Source organism: Eptesicus fuscus, chromosome 11, assembly GCF_027574615.1.
Source record: "Eptesicus fuscus isolate TK198812 chromosome 11, DD_ASM_mEF_20220401, whole genome shotgun sequence".
NCBI lineage: Eukaryota > Metazoa > Chordata > Mammalia > Chiroptera > Vespertilionidae > Eptesicus > Eptesicus fuscus.
In genome coordinates this window covers 50,854,874-50,875,825 of record NC_072483.1, presented here as the reverse complement: position 1 = coordinate 50,875,825, position 20,952 = coordinate 50,854,874, and the positions used below count along the sequence as shown (strand labels likewise).

Here is a 20,952-nt window from a genome sequence, read left to right as displayed (position 1 = left end):
AGGTTCAAAAACATTAAATGGAAAGTTTCAGAAATAAGCAATTCCCAAGTTTCAAATTGTGCATTGGTCTGAGTGGCGCAGGGAAATCTCTTATTGTCTCCCTCCCTCCCACCTGGGACATGGATCCTGTCTTTGTCCAGAATATCCACACTGTATACACCTCCCTCCCCCATTAGTCATTTAGTAGCTGTCTGAGTTATCAGATCAACTGTCACTCTATCACAGTGCTGTGTTCCAGTAACCCTTATTTTACTTTTATTACAGTATATTGTTGTAATTATTCTATTTTGTAATTAGAGACCTGGTGCACATATTAGAGGCCTGGTGCGCAGTGGGGTCCCTCGGCCTGCACACTCTCACAATACACAACCCCTCAGGGAATGTTGGACTGCCAGTTTCGGCCCGATCCCTGCAGGCCAGGCCGAGGGACCCTGCTGATGCACAAATCCGTGCACCAGGCCTCTAGTATGCATATAAGATCTTTGGTTAATCTCTTTCCACCATTCCCCTCCCCACTTCCCTCTGAGTTCCATGTTCCCATGCCTGTGCGTTGAGCATCTGCCCCCTGGTGGTCAGTGCGCATCATAGCTACCGGTTGAATGGTCGAAGGGTTGAATGGTCGAAGGGTTGAATGGTTGAAGGGTCAAACAGTTGGACAGTCACTTAGGCTTTTATATATATATATATATATATATATATTTTTATATATAATTGTTGTTAATCTCTTACTGTACCTAATTTATAAATTAAACTTTATCATACGTATGTATATTTAGGAAAAATCACAGTGTATGTTCGGGTTCGATACTACCTCCAGTTTCATGCATTCACTGGGGGTCTTGAAATGTATCCCCCATGGATAAAGGGGAGCTACTATATCTTGAGAAACTTCTAAGTATACTGTTTACATGATATTCCTCACTTCCCATTAGAGCTCATAAGAATGTATTGAGTTCTAGCTGTGTTTGTATAAGAGTTCTCTTGTACTGCTGTAAATTTTACATTTTTCATAAAGCTTTAACCAATAACTTTTTCCAATGTGCCCCTTGGTTTTTTCTTAATATGGTTTTATTGATTTCAGAGAGAGGAAGGAAGAGGGAGAGAGAGATAGAAGCATCAATGATGAGAGAGAATCATTGATTGGCTGCCTCATCTGTGACATCCTGGTTCATGGGTCAGTGCTCAACCACTGAGCCATACCGGCCAGGTGACCCATGCTTGATTTTATATACTATGTATATATATGAAATTGTCATACATACACACACACACACACACACACATACATATGTATATTGCCATATGTATAATTGTCATGTGCATGGGTACTGAAATCATAACAGATTAATGTTGGCTAGAATCAAATTGGACAACATTGGCTCCACATCAAATAACACTTTTTAAAAAATATATTTTTATTGATTTCAGAAAGAAAGGGAGAGGGAGAACAAGATAGAAACATCAATGATGAGAGGGAATCATTGATCAGCTGCCTCCTACATGTCCCACACTGGGGATCAAGCCCACAACCCCAGGGATGTGCCCTGACTGGGAATTGAACCGTGACTTCCTAGTTCATAGGTCGACACTCAACCACTGAGCCATACATTTTTTATCAAACTATTTGCTATTCACGCGATAGAAAATGCTCAGTAGCCCTGGCCAGTTTTTCTCAGTGGTTAGAGCATGGCCCTGCCCACCGAGGGTCGTGGGTTTGTGTCCTACCTCAATTACAGTTTCCAAGGCTCCAGTAGGGGCATGTGCGGGAGGCAACCAATCAATGTGTCTCTCTCATCTCGATGTTTATCTTTCTCTCTCCCCCTCCTCCCTCCCTCCCACTCTCTCTAGGAATCATTGGAAAAAAATATCCTGGGGTGAGGATTAAAACTAAATAAAAGAAAATGCTCCGTAGCTTAGGAAATGCTCATTGCAGATTGACAAAAAGGAATGTTATTCTGTAATGGCTTAGGCTATGGCATCTTACTGGTTCTGAATACTGTCTATGAAAATCTTACTAGTGATATTTACATTTCTTTCCATAGGAATTTCCTGACTATCAGGTACCTCAAGAATCAAGTTAAAAAAAAAAAAAAGACTTTTTTTTTTTTTTTTGCTAATAACAACAGCTAATCCATTTGTCCAATTGACTTCCCAAGGTCAGTCTCAACAATTAGTAAATTTTAGTAGAGTCAGATTTCCAAACCTACAGAGCCCACACTTGTGGCCACTACCCTGCACAGCAAAGCGAGTAGCACAAAGTGAGGCAAGTCCTCCTAGTCAGCACAGAAACACACCAGCCTGGCCCCAGTGTGTAATTCCTCTTCTTCCTGAGTACCCAGGGGTGACCACTCAGGTCTCTTCGTTATTTGGCTTTTTTGATGTGTTCATAGAAATATCCCAGAACATTGTTTCAGTCATTAGTTTTTCTGACCCCGATGGATATATTGTCATCCTCTGTTCCAGGTTTCTGTCCTTCCTAAAAAAATTGTGTTTTGTGACTGGGCCTCGAGCAGCCTAAGTTGATCCTTGCTGTCCTGCGAGAAAACCACAGTGCTCTGTGCGATTTAAAACATGAATAACTGTGTTTCATGTACATGTTTTCTGTTTTGTGATCTAGCCAAGTGTTGAGTCACTATAGTTCCGTACACCATATGTTGAAGCACAGGCTGTGCAGGAAGGAGGCAGGATGATTAGACAGCAGCCCACTCAGCTCTGGTAATGCCAGTGAGCATAGTCGTTGTCCACCATTCTCTTTCTGACCTTAGACTCTTACTCTGATGACCTCATGTAGAAGAATTTGTGGGTGAGGAACGAAAGGGTTCCAAGGCAAAACGCAGCGCCAAGGTAATCCTGTACCACTAATGAAGCTATGAAAGCCCTCATAATTTTCTTTTTATATTCACTGACATTATATAAGGTAGAAGACTATAGAAAGAAAATACAGTTATCATCATCCTTTGTATACCAGGAACTATTCAGGATCTTCATCCAAGATTTCAAGAATATGTTTATAAATTCATTTTTTTTCTCCTTGCTGCAGATATTATGCATAGGAAAGGGTTATATTTTTCTATTTCTTGTCTTCTGAACACACAGCTGTGTCAGAATTTTTCAAAACTTCTCTCTGATAGGGTTATTTCTCACAGTCTCAACACTGAACATATTACACCTAGGAAGACACTAGCCTGCCTTTGTGGCCTCCTGCCCTCCTAATAGAGTGAGACAGTTCCAAGATTTCACTTTCCGTTTTTCGCCCTAATTCCCATTGTTTGTCTGAAGACTGCATTGCTGACACTGTGACTGCTGCTCTGCCGCCCACTTGGCCTGCGTTTTTTTCTTCCTGATCCCAGATCACTCACTTTGTAATCATCCCTAAGTGATTCATCGTTTAAGAGTAAGTGGAAAATGTCAAGATGGTAGGAAGTATATTTGCATATTCTAGCAGGAATTTTAACTTAGGAAAATTTGAAGTTGGGAAGGGATTACTGTCCTTGACCTTTGGGCATGGGAACCAGAGAGTATCCTAAACATTTCATTAAAGATTATACTCAAGCTTGAGCTACAGGGAAACCAACAGTAGCAAAACAATTTTAATAGCATCATAAATGAGCCTCACCATAAGGATATCAGCTTGTTTATACTATCCTTGGGTCTTAAAGCTGAATAGATATCTCAGGATTTTTGCCCATTTTTCAGTCTAATGGAAGTTGTACTTGAATTATTTGTCTATGAAATAAACATCTACATTCTGTCCTGGCCTTCCTTCTGCTCACACGAACCTCCTTAGATTGTCTTTCTTCAATCCCCAACTCATTTGGCTTTATAAGGGGTTGGACAAAAGTAGGTTAACAGTTGTTTGTATGGAAAAGAATACATTAGTGAATAAATAATATAAGAATAAACTTGTGTGTTTCACATACTCACAACTGTAAACCTACTTTTGTCCACCCTGTGTTGGCTCCTTATTGTTTTGACATTTTTAAATGTAGTAATCTGGCTTTGCACTTCTTTGCCTTGTTTCTAACCTACATGCTTTTATTATATGTCCATAGTAGTTAGGAGCATAAGATTTGGAGTCAATTGATTTCCACTCAACTACTGCTGTGACTTTGAACACATGCCTTGATCTCTCTTAAGTACTAGTTTTCTCATCTGTAAAATGGGGTGATGGTAATAATACCAGCTTTATAAGGGTGTTGTGAGGCATAAATGAAATACTATCTAATAAAAGAGTAATATGTAAATTAACCATCACTCTGCTACACCCACAAGCCACGCCCATCAGCCAATCAGGAGCAAGTATGCAGATTAACCCAACCAAGATGGCTGCGGACACGGAGCGAGCAGGAGGCTTCAGTTTCCCCGGCAATGGAGAAAGCCAAGCTTTCCACACACCCTGGCCAGCCCAGGCCTCCACTCAAGGCTACAAAGTTTCAATTATGGAAGATAAATAAATCCCAGATACCAGGGCCTCTGCTTGGGTCGCCAGGGTGCGTGGCCGGCCTGCAAACCACCACAGTCCCCTCGCCCAGGCCGCCCCACGCCCCAAGGGAACCCCCAGCCTCATCCAGGACACCCTTCAGGGCAAACCAGCTGGCCCCCACCCGTGCACCAGGCCTCTATCCTATCTAATAAAAGAGTAATATGAAAATTGACCATCACTCCAACACACAAGATGGCTGCCCCCATGTGGACACAAGATGGCCACCACAAGATGGCCAGCAGGAAGGGCAGTTGGGAAGGACCAGGCCTGCAAGGGAGGGCAGTTGGGGATGATCAAGCCTGCAGGGGAGGGCAGTTAGGGGTGACCAGGCTGGCAGAGGAGGGAAGTTGGGGGCGACTGGGCCTGCAGGGAAGTTCAGTTGGGGGGACCCAGGCCTGCAGGGGAGAGCAGTTGAGGGGGACTAGGCCTGCAGGGGAGGGCAGTTAGGGGTGACCAGGCCTGCAGGGAGGGCAGTTAGGGGAAAACAGGCTGGCAGGGGAGCAGTTAGGCATCAATCAGGCTGGCAGGGGAGTGGTTAGGGGGTGATCAGGCTGGCAGGCAAAAGCGGTTAGGGGCAGTCAGGAAGGCAGGCAGGCGAGCAGTTGGGAGCCAGCAGTCCTGGATTGTGAGAGGGATGTCCAACTGCCCGTTTAGGCCCATTCCTACCGGGATCAGGCCTAAAAGGGCAGTCAGACATCCCTCGAGGGGTCCCAGATTGGAGAGGATGCAGGCTGGGCTGAGGGACACACCCCCTTGCACAGATTTTGTGCACCGGGCCTCTAGTAACTATAAAAGCACTTAATAAGAGTTCAGCACATTGTAAGTGGTCAGTGCAACAGAATTTACTGCTGTCTACTAGTTAATTGTTTTAGGCAGGTGTTTCTCAAAGTTTTGAATCTCAGAACCCATTTACACTCTTAGACATTGGGAACCTAAGGAGCATATGTTTATGTGAATTACATGTATTGCTGTTTCCTGTATTTAAAAATAAAATTAAGAAATTAAAAAATTATCAATTGGTTTAAAAATAACAATAATAAACCCATTACATGCTAGCATAAATAAATTTTATGAAAATAAGTATCTTTTTACAGTAGTGAGGAGATTGGCATTTTTTTTTGAATTTTTATAAACTCTTTAATGCCTAGCTTAAAGAAGAAAACACCTATCTTCAATCATCTGTTGTTATATATTGCTCTGATTGGAGTATATGAAGAAAATCTGGCTTGCATGCAGATATGTAGTTGGAAAAGAGGGAAGTATTTTAGTAATCTTTTCAAATAGTTGTGGATATTCTTTGATACTATATTAAAACTTGGTAAGCAGTGGTTTCTCACAGGTCAGTTGCTACGTAGATTCTGAAACCATATCAGAGGACATTTCGTACTACTACATTAAAATCCATTGGCCTATCTTAACTTTGACTGGATCTTTTACCCATACATGATTTTGTACCGTCATGCATTTGTCATTTCAAAAATACTAATTTATTGAGTTACGCAAATTTTCCAAATGTTATATAACATATTAACAAAACCCATTCTTTACTATCACTATCAATCTCATTGGAAATGTCCTTATGTATATTAACAAACTAGCTCATGGTGATGGGTACAAGTTTCCCCAAATTCTAATTTTCACTTGAAAACTTGAATTTTATGACTGGCAATAATTACTATCAGTTATTTTCCTTGACATGACAAGCACACTTTGTTCATTTTCAAGAAAATATCTACTAAATACCGAAGTCTGAATAGTCATAGTTTGTCAGTTATTCTTTGCAGTGAAATGGTGTTTATAAAATTGCAGCTAGTCCCACTGACAACTCGGTCTCACGCTTTTCCTCACATCACACTGTAGGATACAGCAGGTATGCCTAATGCACACTTCCCATTTTGTCACACTGCATATTAAAGAGGCATGTATGTATTCAAGGGTCAAGATATGATGAAAAGAATGCTTTTAAAACAGCTTCATCAAAGACATTCTAAGTGAAGTGGCGTTTTCCCTTTAAACCTTGAGTGTGTGGTGGTGAAGAATGTGACGACACTAATACAGTTGGTGCCACTGCACTGCTCTGTGCCGAAGCACTCCAGGTTCCCCCACCGCAGCTTTGCACCACCAGTGCAAACGTCAACACAGTGAAAAAGGCAAATGACGCCTTAGAACCGTGGTCGGCAAACTGCGGCTCGCGAGCCACATGCGGCTCTTTGGCCCCTTGAGTGTGGCTCTTCCACAAAATACCACGGCCTGGGCGAGTCTATTTTGAAGAAGTGGCGTTAGAAGAAGTTTAAGTTTAAAAAATTCGGCTCTCAAAAGAAATTTCAATCGTTGTACTGTTGGTATTTGGCTCTGTTGACTAATGAGTTTGCCGACCACTGCCTTAGAATAATCATGGAAATAGTTCTGAACTTGCGGATCCCAGGAAAGAGTCTCAGGATACACAAGCCACACAGTTGCCATTCTTGGCATTAAGGATGTAGCAGTGTGAAAAGCAGACAACAAAATCCCTGCCCTCATGAAGTTTACATTCTTGTGGGAAGAGACAAAATTAACAACCTAAGTTGGTAAAATGTTAGTATTTTAGATAGTGACAAGTGCTAAAGAAAAAAAGAACTACAATAACAACTCATGAGAACAGGGAATATGAATTGTCAGGGAAGGCCTCACCGAAAAAGTGATTTTTAATTTAAATTTTTAATTACATTTGACATTCAATATTATATTCGTTTTAGGTGTACAGCGAAGTGGTTAGATATACACTAGTATATAACATATGAAGTGACCCCTGCAATAAGTCTAGTTATCCACTTGGCACCATATAGTTATTACAATACTAGAGGCCCGGTGCATGAAATTCATGCACAGGTAGGGTCCCTAGGCCTGGCTGGCAATCAGGGCCAATTGGGGCTTCCGGTTGCTGGCCAGGGCCTCCCTTCCCTGGCTGCCGGCTGCTGGCCAGGGCCTTTCTTCTTTCCGTGCTGTTCCCTGGTGGTCAGTGCACGTCATAGCAACCGATTGAACTTCCAGTCTCCTTCTTGTCTCCCGAGGGGACACTTTGCATATTAGCCTTTTATATACAGTATGTAGATTATTGACTATATTCTCTATGCTGTACTTTACATCCCTGTGACTATATCATAACTACTAATTTGTACTTCTTAATCCCTTCACCTTTTTCACCCATCTCCCCAATCCCCCACTCATCTGGTAACCACTAGTTTGGAGAAAGGGACTTTTGAGTAAAGAACTGAAGGAGGTGAGGGAGCAATCACAGAGATACCTGGGGAAGAATATTCCAGTCCAAGGGAACAGCCAGGTGGAAGTGTTTCTTGTATATTTGATGAATGGCAAGGAGATGGAAGAGACTGGAGAAGAATGGTGAACGGGAGAGAAGTAGGGGATGAACTCCGCAGAGTGAGGGCAGGTCACTAAGGTCCTGTCGTTCAGCACTTCTGAAAAACCAGGTGCATACACATCACCTAGAAATCTTGTGACAATGCAGATTCACAGATGGGAGTTTGGTCCTGCAATTTACATTTCTAACAAATTGCCAGTTGATGTCAATATTGTGGTCCCTTTTGAATAGCAATATTATAGGCAGTTGTAGAGTTTGGCTTTTATTCTGAGTGACACAGGGAGCCATTGGAGAGGATATAGCAGAAGAGTGTCATGTTCTGACTTAATGTTTGAACATGATCAGCCATAAATATTAATAACATATTAGGTCTATAACTCCTTGTCCAAAACCCTGGGTAACAGATGTGTGTTACAATTCAGAATATTTCAGACTTTAGAAAGGTAATATATTTCTCAAATGTAGAGGATATTTTATAACACCTCAGTAGTCAGAGACATCACTCTAATCACACATTAATATTTCTGCAATGAAACAAATGAACAGTTACACTCTGTGGGGAAAAGTGAGACTGTAAACATTTCTCACATTTGTTCTGGTGAGCTTTCTGCCATCAAATTTAAAAATACTTTCAGGTTTTGGTCAGACCAGAGTTTGCTGCAAAATGAATTAGAAAAGTACTTTCACTTTGTAAAGCATTTGGATTTTAAAATTAAGGAAAGGTGGGCCTTTGTTACTATTATACTTTCAGTTAGCTGCTCCTCATGTCCCCAGACTGCCGCAAGTTCTCTCAGACAGGTAAGTCCCTTACCATGTGCATTTTAGGCCTTGTCGAATGCAACTGTCAGCGAGAGAGACCACAACCCCACTTCTTTCGTGCCCTGGGCTCTGCTTTCAAAGGAGGAAAATAGGTACCTATCAATTTGGAACACGAGTTCTCATTTCCAGAGAGTTTTTGTATCTTGGCAGCCTATACTGTCATGTGTGCAGACAAAGCACAGTTAATTAAAACATGCTGAGCATTTTATTATACCTTGGGACAGTCAGCATGTGCTTAGAATTATCCAACTGTGCTCATTTGCGGTAGATACAGTATTACTTCTCTGACTCTGCTTTCTTTCCTACAGCTGGGAGCTGCCTTATTCCACATTGGGCTCCACATTTTGTAATCTAAAGCAAACTTCTCTGTGTTCTTCAGAATCCACTTTTGTTTTTAAGTGATTGATTGGTTTTCCCAGAAAAGTCCAGTTTAAAAGAAGTGCTTTAGGAAATTATCATGATAAGATGAAGAAGGCTGTGATCTTTCCCATCTCAGTTAGCTGTGATTGTCAAAGTATAGTTCTCCCCGGGGGATTGGTTCCAGGATCCTCCCTGCCTCTACAGATGCCAAAATCTGGGGATGCCCAATTTCCTTCTGAAAATGGCATAAGATTTGCATATAACCTGTGCACATCCTCCCATATACTTTAAATCATCTCTAGATTATAATGTAATACAATGTAAATGTTATGTAAATAGTTGTTACACTGTATTGTTTAGGGAATAAAGACAAGAAAAAAGTCTGGACATATTTAGTGCAGAGCAACTATCTTAGGCCTAACTACATAGTACATGCCAGCAGCAATAACATTTAAAAGGTATTCTAGATCCACAATTGGTTGAATCTACAGATGCAGAGCCCACAGATACACAGAGCCAATGATATTAGTAAAAGGAGCATTATCTCTCTTTCCCCCAGAGAGTTTCATTTAAGAGTATATCCTATTTTCTAGGCATCTGTCCTTTCGATAAAGCTTGAAAACACTGATGTAAGGCAAGGCTTTAAAAGGTTGCTGTTTTAATGCTTGCTGACAAAATGGTATAACTACTTTCATCATTGGGAAATCCCAACTATTCTGTGAATTTGTATCAAAAATAATGTGCATTCTAATAAACATATTCTATTGCATACTCCTAAGCCTGAGAATATGGTGATAGATTCCTTTGCCAAGGGCAAGGATCCAAGTGAATCACTGCTACAAAACTGTGTTGGTGTATGGGAAATTCATGGGTTAGGAATAATTTCTCCCAGAGGATGAATAATAACAAGGAGAAAGACACTGTTTGCAACTTTTCCTTTAAGAAAAGAACAAGGAGGTATGATCTATACTGTGTCTACTGAAGGAGGTGAGGGCATTGCTAACAACTGAGTTACAGTTTTTAGGTAACTGAGTAGAAAGATCCCCAATAAAAGTATTGTTTTAGTTGATTATTTTCCAGAACTCATATTTATAAAAAGTAAAAGTTCCACATGGTTACATATTTCATATCTGTAACTTCAAGTGCTCTGGATGGTTAAAAGTCTGAATTGCTGGATTTGGAAAAAGTGTCCATCAGATATATTATTTTGTGTGTGTGTGTGTGATGAAGTGTATACACCACATGGTATATTCTTTCAAGAATGAAGTATAAGGGCTTCATAAAAAATTAATTTATTGCAGTTTAATTTTAGACATGTGAGATGCAGAGAAATCAACTGCCATTTTTGTGTTTGTGTGTTCTGTGTTTTGTGCTAGAGGGTCTTAGAAAATGCACCATGTTATCAAAGGTGAATTTTTTTTTACTTAACAAAATCCAAATGGGAGCCATTGGGAAATGAGATGTTATTGAGAGGCTTGACAGGAGCTAAATGTCTTCTAGAAGATCTGTTAGGCTCACTTAATCACATGTTATCTATCTGAGGACTTTATGTTAATATGCCAACATATTAGGATAAATATTATCAGAAATTGTCAAATCCTTTAAAGAAAAAACCTCAGATATGACTTGCCTAGAAGAAGAAATAGTATATTGGATAAGACTGTCAACAGAAACTTTGCAGGCCCGTAAGGATTGGCATGAAGTATCCAAAATGATGAAAAGCAAGGACCTACAACCAAGATTACTCTACCCAACAAAGCTATCACTTAGAATTGAAGGATAGGTAAAGAGTTTTCTAGACAAGAACAAGCTAAAGGAGTTCATCACCATCAACCAGTATTATAAGAAATGTTAAAGTGTCTTCTTTAAGAAAAAGAAGACAAATATATGAATAATAAATGGTCATAAATAGAATAAAATTTTACCATTTACAACAACAGGGATGGACCTAAAGGATATTATCCTAAGTGAGATAATGCAGTCAGAGAAAGAGAAATACCATATGATTTCACTTATATGTGGAGTCAAAGAACAATAAAAACAAACAAAATAGAAACAGACTCTTAGATAGAGAAAACAGACTGATGGTTGCCAGAGGGGAGAAAGTGCTTGGGGAAACTGGGTGAAAAAGGTGAAGGGAGTGAGAAGGATAGATTGGTAGCTACAAAATTATCATGGGGATGTAAAGTACAGCACAGGGGATATAGTCAATAATATTATAAATATGTATGGTGCCAGTTGGGTACTGGAAATATCAGAACATTTTGTAAAGTATATGATAGTCTAACCACTATGCTGTACACCTGAAGCTAATACAAAATTATATTGAATGTAAACTATAATTAAGAAAATTTAAAAAATATTTTTTTAAGAAAAGAAAAGAGTAGATTGGAAAATGACAGCCCTTACCTTTGAATAGAGTTGAATGACTGAGTTCCTGTGTTTAGCTTTTTGTTTCCAAGAGTACAGTGAAAAGATTTGAATAAGTAGAAGGATTTTGTTTGTGTATTCTGCTTGCTGGGTCTGCCAAGTTGGTTAGAGGAAACATTGCTTAGGTCTTTAATAAAGGCCAAGCTTGAGTTTAAAAAGAAGAGGTTTCCAAGTTTGGTTCACATTACATTTAGGAGGCTTTTTTGGCCCACGCTATGGGTCTGTGGCGAATAGTTGAGCACTGCATTTGCAAAATATTTGTTCTTGGAGCTCTTTGAAGGAGTTACATGTGAGCACTGTCGTTGCACAGTCTCAGAAGTTTTTCCCATATACTAACAGTTCTGGGTCATTATTCTCCAAAGAATAAAAAACAATTATCTTTGGTTTTAAAAATAGTTTATTTCTGTCAGAATTGTATCATGACACATCAGTTTTCAACTTGGAACAATTTTAAATGACTTTGTTTCATCCAAGGGTGAATTTTACTGACCTGATTTGGCCATGACTTTGCAGAGTGAATTTTAATTATTTTAGTTGAAATGCTTACTTTCCACGTTTTGGATCATTTTCTAGGAAAGAAGTTTAGTGAGGATATGAGGTATCTAGAAACCTAGCAAAGCTGTTTTTAATTGTTTCATCCTTACTTTAGCATTGTATATGTTATTATGAGCAATTGATTTTTTTTTTTGCTGTGAATTTTAATTTTCCAAGAAATATATTTCTTTTAGAGTAAAAAGTCAGTTCTCTTTGTGACTCTTTCAAATATTAACAATAGTAATTGTTTGGTATTTATTATGAGTGTTATGCCCTTGTTCTTTTAACGGATTACTCTGTAGTAAAATAGAGTTTTGTGGTCACAAGCATCTCATTATTTTGGCATGCCAGATTTGGTACAGAAACAGAAAAGCAACAGGTGGGGATTAATCATTAATGCTTTGCATTTTCTAATTAAAGCAGGACAGGGAAGCTCTTGACAGTTGGTTGGAAGGCAAGTCTGCATTTGAAGGAAGAAATGCTCTTTCTGTCAATAAGTGCCATTCTTTTTACTGAAATAAAAATGATTAATTTTCAAATCAGAGGTGATCTGAAACAAACATGCTGTAAAACATTAATCACATACTTTTTTAGTGTTCCTGGGTCTAAACCACATTTAAAATATAACCTAGGCCTTTTTGAGAAAATTCACCATAGTGTTAAAAAGTTATAAAAGCCTTTTTGGTTTTAGCCTAAAACAATAGCTTAAATTTAAGAGTCTAGTCTTTTCTAGAATGAACTATTTATTTTTTAAATGTAAAGTTAAGCAGCTTTAAACTTTACCAGAATATTGTTCTAAACCAAAAAATTTATAAGACATAACCATATAATGATACACAAAACTATGAAAACAAGGAACTTCTTTTGTTTTCAAAGGTCAGTCATTTTCAGTGACATCCATACATAAGCTGGTTGTAAACAAGTTCTAACTGGAGAGAGCAGTCATAAAATGTTTTAAGTTAATTTAAAAATTCAGAGCATTAGGGTATTTATACATACATTTAATCTTGTCAGTTAATTGAACACTTTGAGTACCTCCCAAATAGCCTTAATATTATAAAAATACTAGCAAAGATATTATCCTAGATATGTTTTATTAATGTTTTTTAAATTATTACCTAAAGGTATAGCTAAATATCTTGAGATTTTTAATATTTAAAAGAAAAATAAATGTCCTAAAATATTAATATTTAGACATAAGAGCAGCACAAAAGAAAATTATAGGCAAAAACTTTAACACCAAATCTTGTTTAAAATCTGTATCTTTGGGTTTATAAAAGCAAGAAAAATTGGAATCATTTTTTATAAAAACAAAATAGGTTAAAGTAAGATTCCTTTGACTCACAATTCTAGCAATTTAACCAAAAGTGAAAGAAATTGTTCTCTTTTCCATAATGAATGCTTGCCATTCAGCAGATTCATTTAGAACAGGGAGAAGAAGTAAATGAAGAGAGAATTCAAAGACTTTAGAACAAGCATGTCAAACTCAAAGGCTAACATGGGCCAAATAAATGAGGCATGCGGCCCATGGGCCGTGAGTTTTACATACTTGCTTTAGAAGAAGATGGTACTTTATGATATGCACATTTGCCACAAAGTTGTAGTTGATGTCTAAGGCTGGAAATATGATTTCTATTGTAGTCTATTTACTTTAAGAGCTAGTCAGAATAATTATAACTTCCTGTGGGGTTTGTTAAATGAGATTTTTTTTTTCCCATGTTTTTCTCTTCTTATACATAGTTAATATACAACAAGCGTGTCAAACTCAAAGGCTAACAGGGGCCAAATAAATGAGGCATATGTGGCTCGTAGGCCGTGAGTTTGACATGCTTGATGTACACCTTTTGTTTAATAGTGTTTTCTCCTTAGTACAAATGTAATATATTCATTGTATAATTTTCGAAAAACCTGCATAGATATGTAAGAAAAATATATATGATACATAACTTAATCCTCACAACAAATCTGTGTTACTGCTGTTCCCATTTTAGATATTTCTGTTACATTTTATAAAGAAAGGTTGGTGTTCCTCTAAGAAAACCCTGTCTAGGACTAGATACATAATTCCCCAGAGACAGGACTATGTCTTTCTCACTCACCTTCACCAACGTCAAAGCAATCTGCAGGAGGCCCTCAGTGCTCATAGGTATAGGGTTTGCACAGAGTTTGCAAAGAGTTAGGGCCAACTACAGAGTTAGAGAGCCAGTCCCAAGACTTCCCTCACTTTTAACAGCTACTGCAAATTGGAGGGGTTTCCCCCAAAGCAGCCTCATTTTTGATAATTTGCTAAAAGAACTCACAGAATTCACTAAACACTATTACACTGACAGTCATGATTTATTACAGGGAAAGGATGCAGACTGAGACCAGCCAAAGGAAGAAGCATGTAAGGCAGGGTCCAGGAGAAGTACAAAACTCGAAGCCTCCCTTGTTCTCTCTCCATGAAGTCAGGTGCATATTCTGACCACACGGATGTGTGACAATACTCATGGAGTATTTTATCTTTTTTAAATTGAATTTATTGGGGTGAAATTGATTAATTTACATAGGTTTCAGGGTGAAAACTATGAAGGGATTAAGCAAAAAAAAATCCTCATAGACAAACAATAGTATGGTGATTATGAGAGGGAAAGGGCTGTGGGTGGAGGTAGGAGAAGGTAAAAGGGAGAGAAATGGTGATGGAAGGAGACTTAACTTGGGGTGGTGAACACACAATGCAATTATACAGCTGATGTGTTATAGAATTGTACACATGAAGTATTTCAAACCAAAGAAGCTCTCCCAAGCCTTGAGTTCAGAGTTTTTATTGGAGCTTTATTATGTATTCATGGTTGATTGCCCAACTCGACTGATACCATGTGATCCAAAGCCCCCCTGGTTGCTCTCTGGCTAGCCTGAGGCCCACAGGCAAGTAAAATTACCTCTTAGGAGCTGAGGGTAAAACCAGACTCCTTAGGATGAGGTGACATTCTTTACTCCAGCCCCAGCCTGGTCGAGTGCCCTTCCCATTCCTGGCCACGCATGGTGTCTTCTACATGGCGGGTTAGGAGGTGCCTGGTCACTGCAGCTTATGCTGTTTGGACCCTGGAAAGGAAGCTGAGACGCACATGGAATATGGACAATTGCCAAGGGAGTGAATGTGCGTTCTGTTAATCCCTGAACCAGTTTAGGATAGCGTTCATGTCATGAGTGAAATCGTAAAATGACTTGAATGCTCACATCCAATTTTTTAGTATTTAAAATATATAATTGAGTTTATTAATATTTACTTAAGACAAATCTCAATATAATTAACCCCCCCAAACACACACACACACACACACGCACGCACACATGCACACGCACACACACATGCACACACACACACACACTGCATTAAAACCATATTTCATTCTAACTTTAGGTCATTACTAAGCAGGTTCACCTGAGTTGGCAGTTTTCTTAAATAATTGCTCTTTTATATGTAGTTAATCCTCATTATTCATGCTTCTATATTTGCAAATTTGCTAGCTTTTATTTGTAATTCTTAGATAAACACCTGTGACATTTTTGTGTTCATTTGCCAATGATCAGAGTGGCAGAATATTTGAGTTGCATGATCTGCATATTCCCAGCTGAGGTCAAACAAGGTGGCCCTCTGCCTTCTTTGTTTTAACTCTTACACTGTGAACAAGTGTCCTCTTCATAGTCTATTTAGTGTCACATTTTTTGCATTTTGTGGGTTTTTTATTGGTGATTTTGCTGTTCAAAATGGTCCCCAAGCATAGTGTCAAAGTGCTGTCTGTGATGTATCTTATGGAGAAAACATACGTGTTAGATAAACTTCATTGAGGCATGAGTTATAATGTTGGCTGTGAGTTCAGTGTTAATCAACAGTATATGCTATATATATATATATATGTGTATATATATATATATATATATATATATATATATATATATATATTTAATTTTTTTAAATTGATTTCAGAGAGGAAGGGAGAGGGAGAGAGAGAGAGAGATACATCAGTGATGAGAGAAAATCATTGATCGGCTGCCTCTTGCACGCCCCCTACTGGGGATTGAGCCCGCAACCTGGGCATGTGCCCCTGACCGGAATTGAACCTAAGACCTTTCAGTCCTCAGGCCAATGCTCTATTCACTGAGCCAAACCGGCTAGGGCACTAAATATATATTGTTAAACAGAAACACACAGAATATGAAGTAATACTAGGTGTACCAGTTAATAATGTGGATTTTGTAATCAAAGAAAGCACAATAATTTCAAGAGAAACATCAAAAGTACTTTATTCAAAGTAATGTCCATCGCTAGCTACACATTTCCCCTATCTTTCAGGTAATTTGTGGATACCGTCCCAATAGAACTTTTCTTGTTTTGAGGCAAGAGACCCAATTTTCCACTTCTTTGTATCTTTTGAAGTGCTGCTCAGAAAGTGCATGTGCCATCGATCGGAACAAGTGGTAATCTGAAGGAGCAAGGTCTGGTGAATACAGCGGGTGGGTGAATACTTCCCAGGCAAGATCTTTTAACGTGTCTTTAACTGGTTTTGAAGTATGTGATGATGCATTATCATGTAGCAAAATTACTTTGCCTTGTCTTCTGGCACATTCTGGTTATTTCACAAAGTGTTGTTTGGTTGATGAAAATATGGCCAGAGGCATGCAGGAACCTGACCTTATGTTTCTCCTAGGAGCAGTGGTTCAGTATTTAGTCATTCAATGCTTGAGGTGACTTTATAGAATATAACTACTGTGAATAATAAGAGTCAACTGCATTTGCTGCATTACTTTATTCCTTATTCATTTATTCAAGTAATATTTTATTTCTTCTTTAAGTATACATATTTGAACACTTCTACTCGGTGCCAAGCAACTTCTACATGACTTATACTTTCCCTTTTGTGTTCTTATGCCCAGTATTAGTAGTCTTGCATTTAAAGATTGGGAGTTGGGGGCTGAATGTTTTGAGACTATGAACATTTTTACTTTAGCTACATATGCTAGATTCAGACTTCTCAAGAAACTTTCTAGGAATTGTCTTGCCTTCTTAAAGGTCAGATTTTTTAGCATGAAATTTCTTAATGGGTTCATGTCAGATGCTAGCAGAGCCACACCTTCCCACACCAAAATGCTGCTACATGGGCTTGTAGGTGGAACTTATGACTGGCAGTATTATGCCTCAGTGATGCTTTACTGATTTGAAGCCAGACCAAACTGGCCCCTCTCCTTCTCTGATTCCCCCATCTTGCCCACATATTTGTATTTGCATCTCTTTCTACTGCCTCTTCACACTGTCTCCTACATCTGTACTCAAGCAGAGGGAGGGGAAATGGACTTGAAGAGCAGATGTTCACCTTATGGTCTTTGTGGCTCCCTAGATACATTCTCATCCATTGAAGTGTTTCTCATTTCCTGGCTTTGATTGTTCAGGATGTATGAGGACTAAGATCTGTACCTTACTGCTCTTCTCTCCTGATGTTAGGAAAACCAGTTATACTGGAATCCCCCAAATGTGATGGGGGGGAGGGCATATGGAAGTACATTTCTGACTACCTGTAAGTAATAAGTGCCAGCAGTAAAAATTAATCTTGATATTTTTGTGATAAGTAGTTAAATAAGTTGAGTGACTTTCTTTGAACATCTTTGAAACAGGACTTCAAGAAAATGAGGACCAAGGCTGAAAACACCACCTTTGAATATGCCTAGCAGAATGTGTAGGACAAATAGGCCTCAACAAATATATATTAAATTAATTAATGATTAAAATATCTCATTTAAAATATCAATGTTTGGTAATGTTGATGTTTATTCTTTTCAGATACAGATGAATATAGACCTCCTGTTTGGAAATCTTACTGTAAGTATACTAATAATCTTAAATTGGGTGGATTATAGTGCTTTATACGTAATATAAAAATACTAGGATCATTAGATAGGAAGGCATTCCATTTTGTGCCTCTTATTGAAAAATTAATTCGCAACAGGATTTTGGAATGGCAGAAGTAATTGTGGGGAAACAGGAGTGTTTCTACAGCCTGGACATGGTTTGCACGTGTGGAACGCATCTCATCCTCCTGAGCCTGCATAGAATTCCATATCACGGAACCTGAGACTGCTGGTTGACAGTGGCTGATAAACTCATGCAAGGGGAACCTAGCTAAGAATTCAAGCTGTTTAATTATTTATTCTCAGATCTTGATGCTTTATAGGACGAAGGACTCTATTAATGCATTAAATCAGGAAGCTATCTTGATAAAAAGAATGGATAAAAAGTGGCAAAAGAAAAGCAGTCTTTCTTTTTTTAGTAATTGTCTTCTCCAATATAAAAGAGAGGCATTTGAGTTCTGTATTGCTCTTTAAACTTTGCATTAGAATAAAAATTTCTTCAAGTCTAAGTTCTTAGTCTTTTATTTCCTCTTTCTTATTTCCTAGAAAATATTGTTTCATCAACTAAAAGATACTTTTAAAAAGTAGAAATAAGGTTAAATATAATCAATGAAGTTTTTAAAAAAATTCATGAATGGACTATTGCAAAAACCAGTACTGTACGCTTTTGTTTGTTGTCTATAGAGTTGAATAAGCAACCTAAGAAACCTTTCCTTTAAATATAGATTATTACCATCTTGTAGATGTTGAGTTATCCTAACTATTGATATTGGTATGTTTCTGAAATTTGCTAACTGAAGGAGCAGCAATTCAGTTTCTTGTTGGTTTTATATTCCCAGAACAATGGAGAGTTTTATTTTAATAGGTTGTTACTTTGGGCTAATTATAGTAAGCAAAATATGAACAATTTCTGAAATATTGCCATACATGCATTTTCCCGCACCCCTGCTGGTGCCTTTGGTTTCTGCCTTTGGTAGAATGTATAAAAATGACTAATGTTCTTTAATCTCCTAAAGGTTTTGTCTCATAATCTCATTGGCAGAAGCCTATTTAAAATTATTTTCTGCATTTTTGGTTTTCATTTTACCTTTGTTTCCTTGCTCTGACTTGTGCCTTACACATTTTTTTTATGTAAGATCATTTATGTAGCCTCAGACTGTTATTGAATCATGGTGGTGATTTTGTTCCCCCTAAAGAATATTGATTACTGTATGTAGTATATGCAATGTGTATTTTTTTCTATCTTCATATGTCCTACCGTAGCCACCATTTGTCTTTAAAAATGGCATATGTCTCTTTTTGGGGGTGAGAATATTGCTACTGAATTTTACAGTTTCTTTTAGTGACTTCAATGCCTGGGCTTCCCCCTCCATCATTTTAATAGTAGAAACAGGGAGGAAATTTAATTAGACTTTATCTCCTGGCCATCAAATGAAAAAACTTCATTCCACGTCAAGGAAATGTTATGATTAAACTGTGTTAAAACCAAGTGGAAAAGCCCATTTTAAAAGTAGGTCATATATATATATATATATATATATATATATATATATAATCTTGGTTAGAGTTGATCATTGACAATAAATTCTATGACATTATTTAGCACTGACAAACCATAATACATTCATCATTTTCTCTGTGATGTGAATTAAATTTTTGTAATTAAAAAAATTCTCAAAATGTTAATAAAATCTAAATGGATTGAAATTTTTAAAAAATGAGTTATGTCAGTCAATGTTAGGAGGGAAATGCAAAACAAACTATTCGGTGTTCTGGTTGTTAACTTCTAGTCTGTATTACATTTGTAAAACCAAAGGGGACAGTTAAATCTTAATGTCAGAAGTTGCAACTTGTTAAGGTGTTGTTGTTTTTTTGTTGTTTTTTTTACTTTCTGTCTCTAGCACGATGGGATTTGGATGGCTTTTTGCAGTGATATTATATAAGAAACATTTTCACTGTGATTTTGTAAGAAACTTATTTTACCTTTGCCTCTGTTTCGCTTCCCAGTGTGGTTTAGTTAAGCTTATGAAAATGTAATTTTAAAGCCTTACAAATACAAACTAATGGGAAAATAGAATTAGAAAGAAGTCTAAGTTGAGGATTCCCTTTAAATAAATACAATTTTATTGCTTATTGATAGGTATAGTAAAATATGGGCATCTAAAACTGTTTTAACGTGCTGTCTTTCTTAGGGATTTTTGCAACCAGGAAGAAAAGGCACAAGAATACATTTCTATGAGTAGAATTTCAGTCATTACTAATGAGGAAGGGCTTTGTTGATGTTTTGATTTTTAAACAATAAAGCTGTATCTTCTCTGTGCCTTTTCAGTGATAGCATTACCGGGGTCTGTTTGGGTGATGAACTCAAGATGCATTCTGGTGATCAAATAGTACTCCAAAGAAGTTTTGGTGTTACTGTCAGTCACATACATACAATCATAACTAATCATTGTTGAGTGTTTACTTTGTGCCAAGGACTGTTTTGTCTAACATATAGTAACTTATTTAATCCTTTCAGTAGGCTATGAAGTAGAAACTATTTTTATCCCCTTACTGAAATGAAGAAAACTGAAGCACAGTAGGCAGTGTTAGTGGCAGAGCCCAGTGTTCAACAACCCCCAGATGGTCTGGTCCAGGAGTTCACATTCTTGGACACAATGTTATATCGCCTTTACATGGCAATGCAGGACAGTGGTATGTGTCCATTCTCAGTATATATATTGTATGTAATAGACACACACATACATACATATAGTCTAATTATATGTGCGTGTATATGTAGTCTAATTGTGTGTACTTATATATGTTTCTGTATATGAATCAATTCAATCAGAGGTGAAGCCTACATAATGACATGTAATTAAAATCTGAGTCTTTATTATTTGACAATACCAGATGTCTGGGTAGTGTAATGTTATGTATGTATTTAAATACAATATTAACTTAAATTCAATTGAATGTGATTATATATGTTGAAATCGAAAATAAATTCCTTCCAAGCGATAAATTTAAACATACATAAACACACTTTCTCTAATAACCACACATTCTATTCTTTTTTAAAAAAATTTCAAATAAAAAA

The 20,952-nt window shown here is 37.7% G+C and overlaps 1 protein-coding gene across 1 annotated transcript in view; it reads left to right on the top strand.

Annotated features, from left to right (window-relative positions):
• The window catches only part of CHN1 (chimerin 1), a 151,115-nt gene that overhangs the window by 20,303 nt on the left and 109,860 nt on the right, over nt 1-20,952 (top strand). Inside the window, exon 3 of the mRNA XM_054723345.1 lies at nt 17,803-17,841. Within this exon, the coding sequence (XP_054579320.1) occupies nt 17,803-17,841 (39 nt within the window). The remainder of the gene's footprint in view (nt 1-17,802; nt 17,842-20,952) is intronic.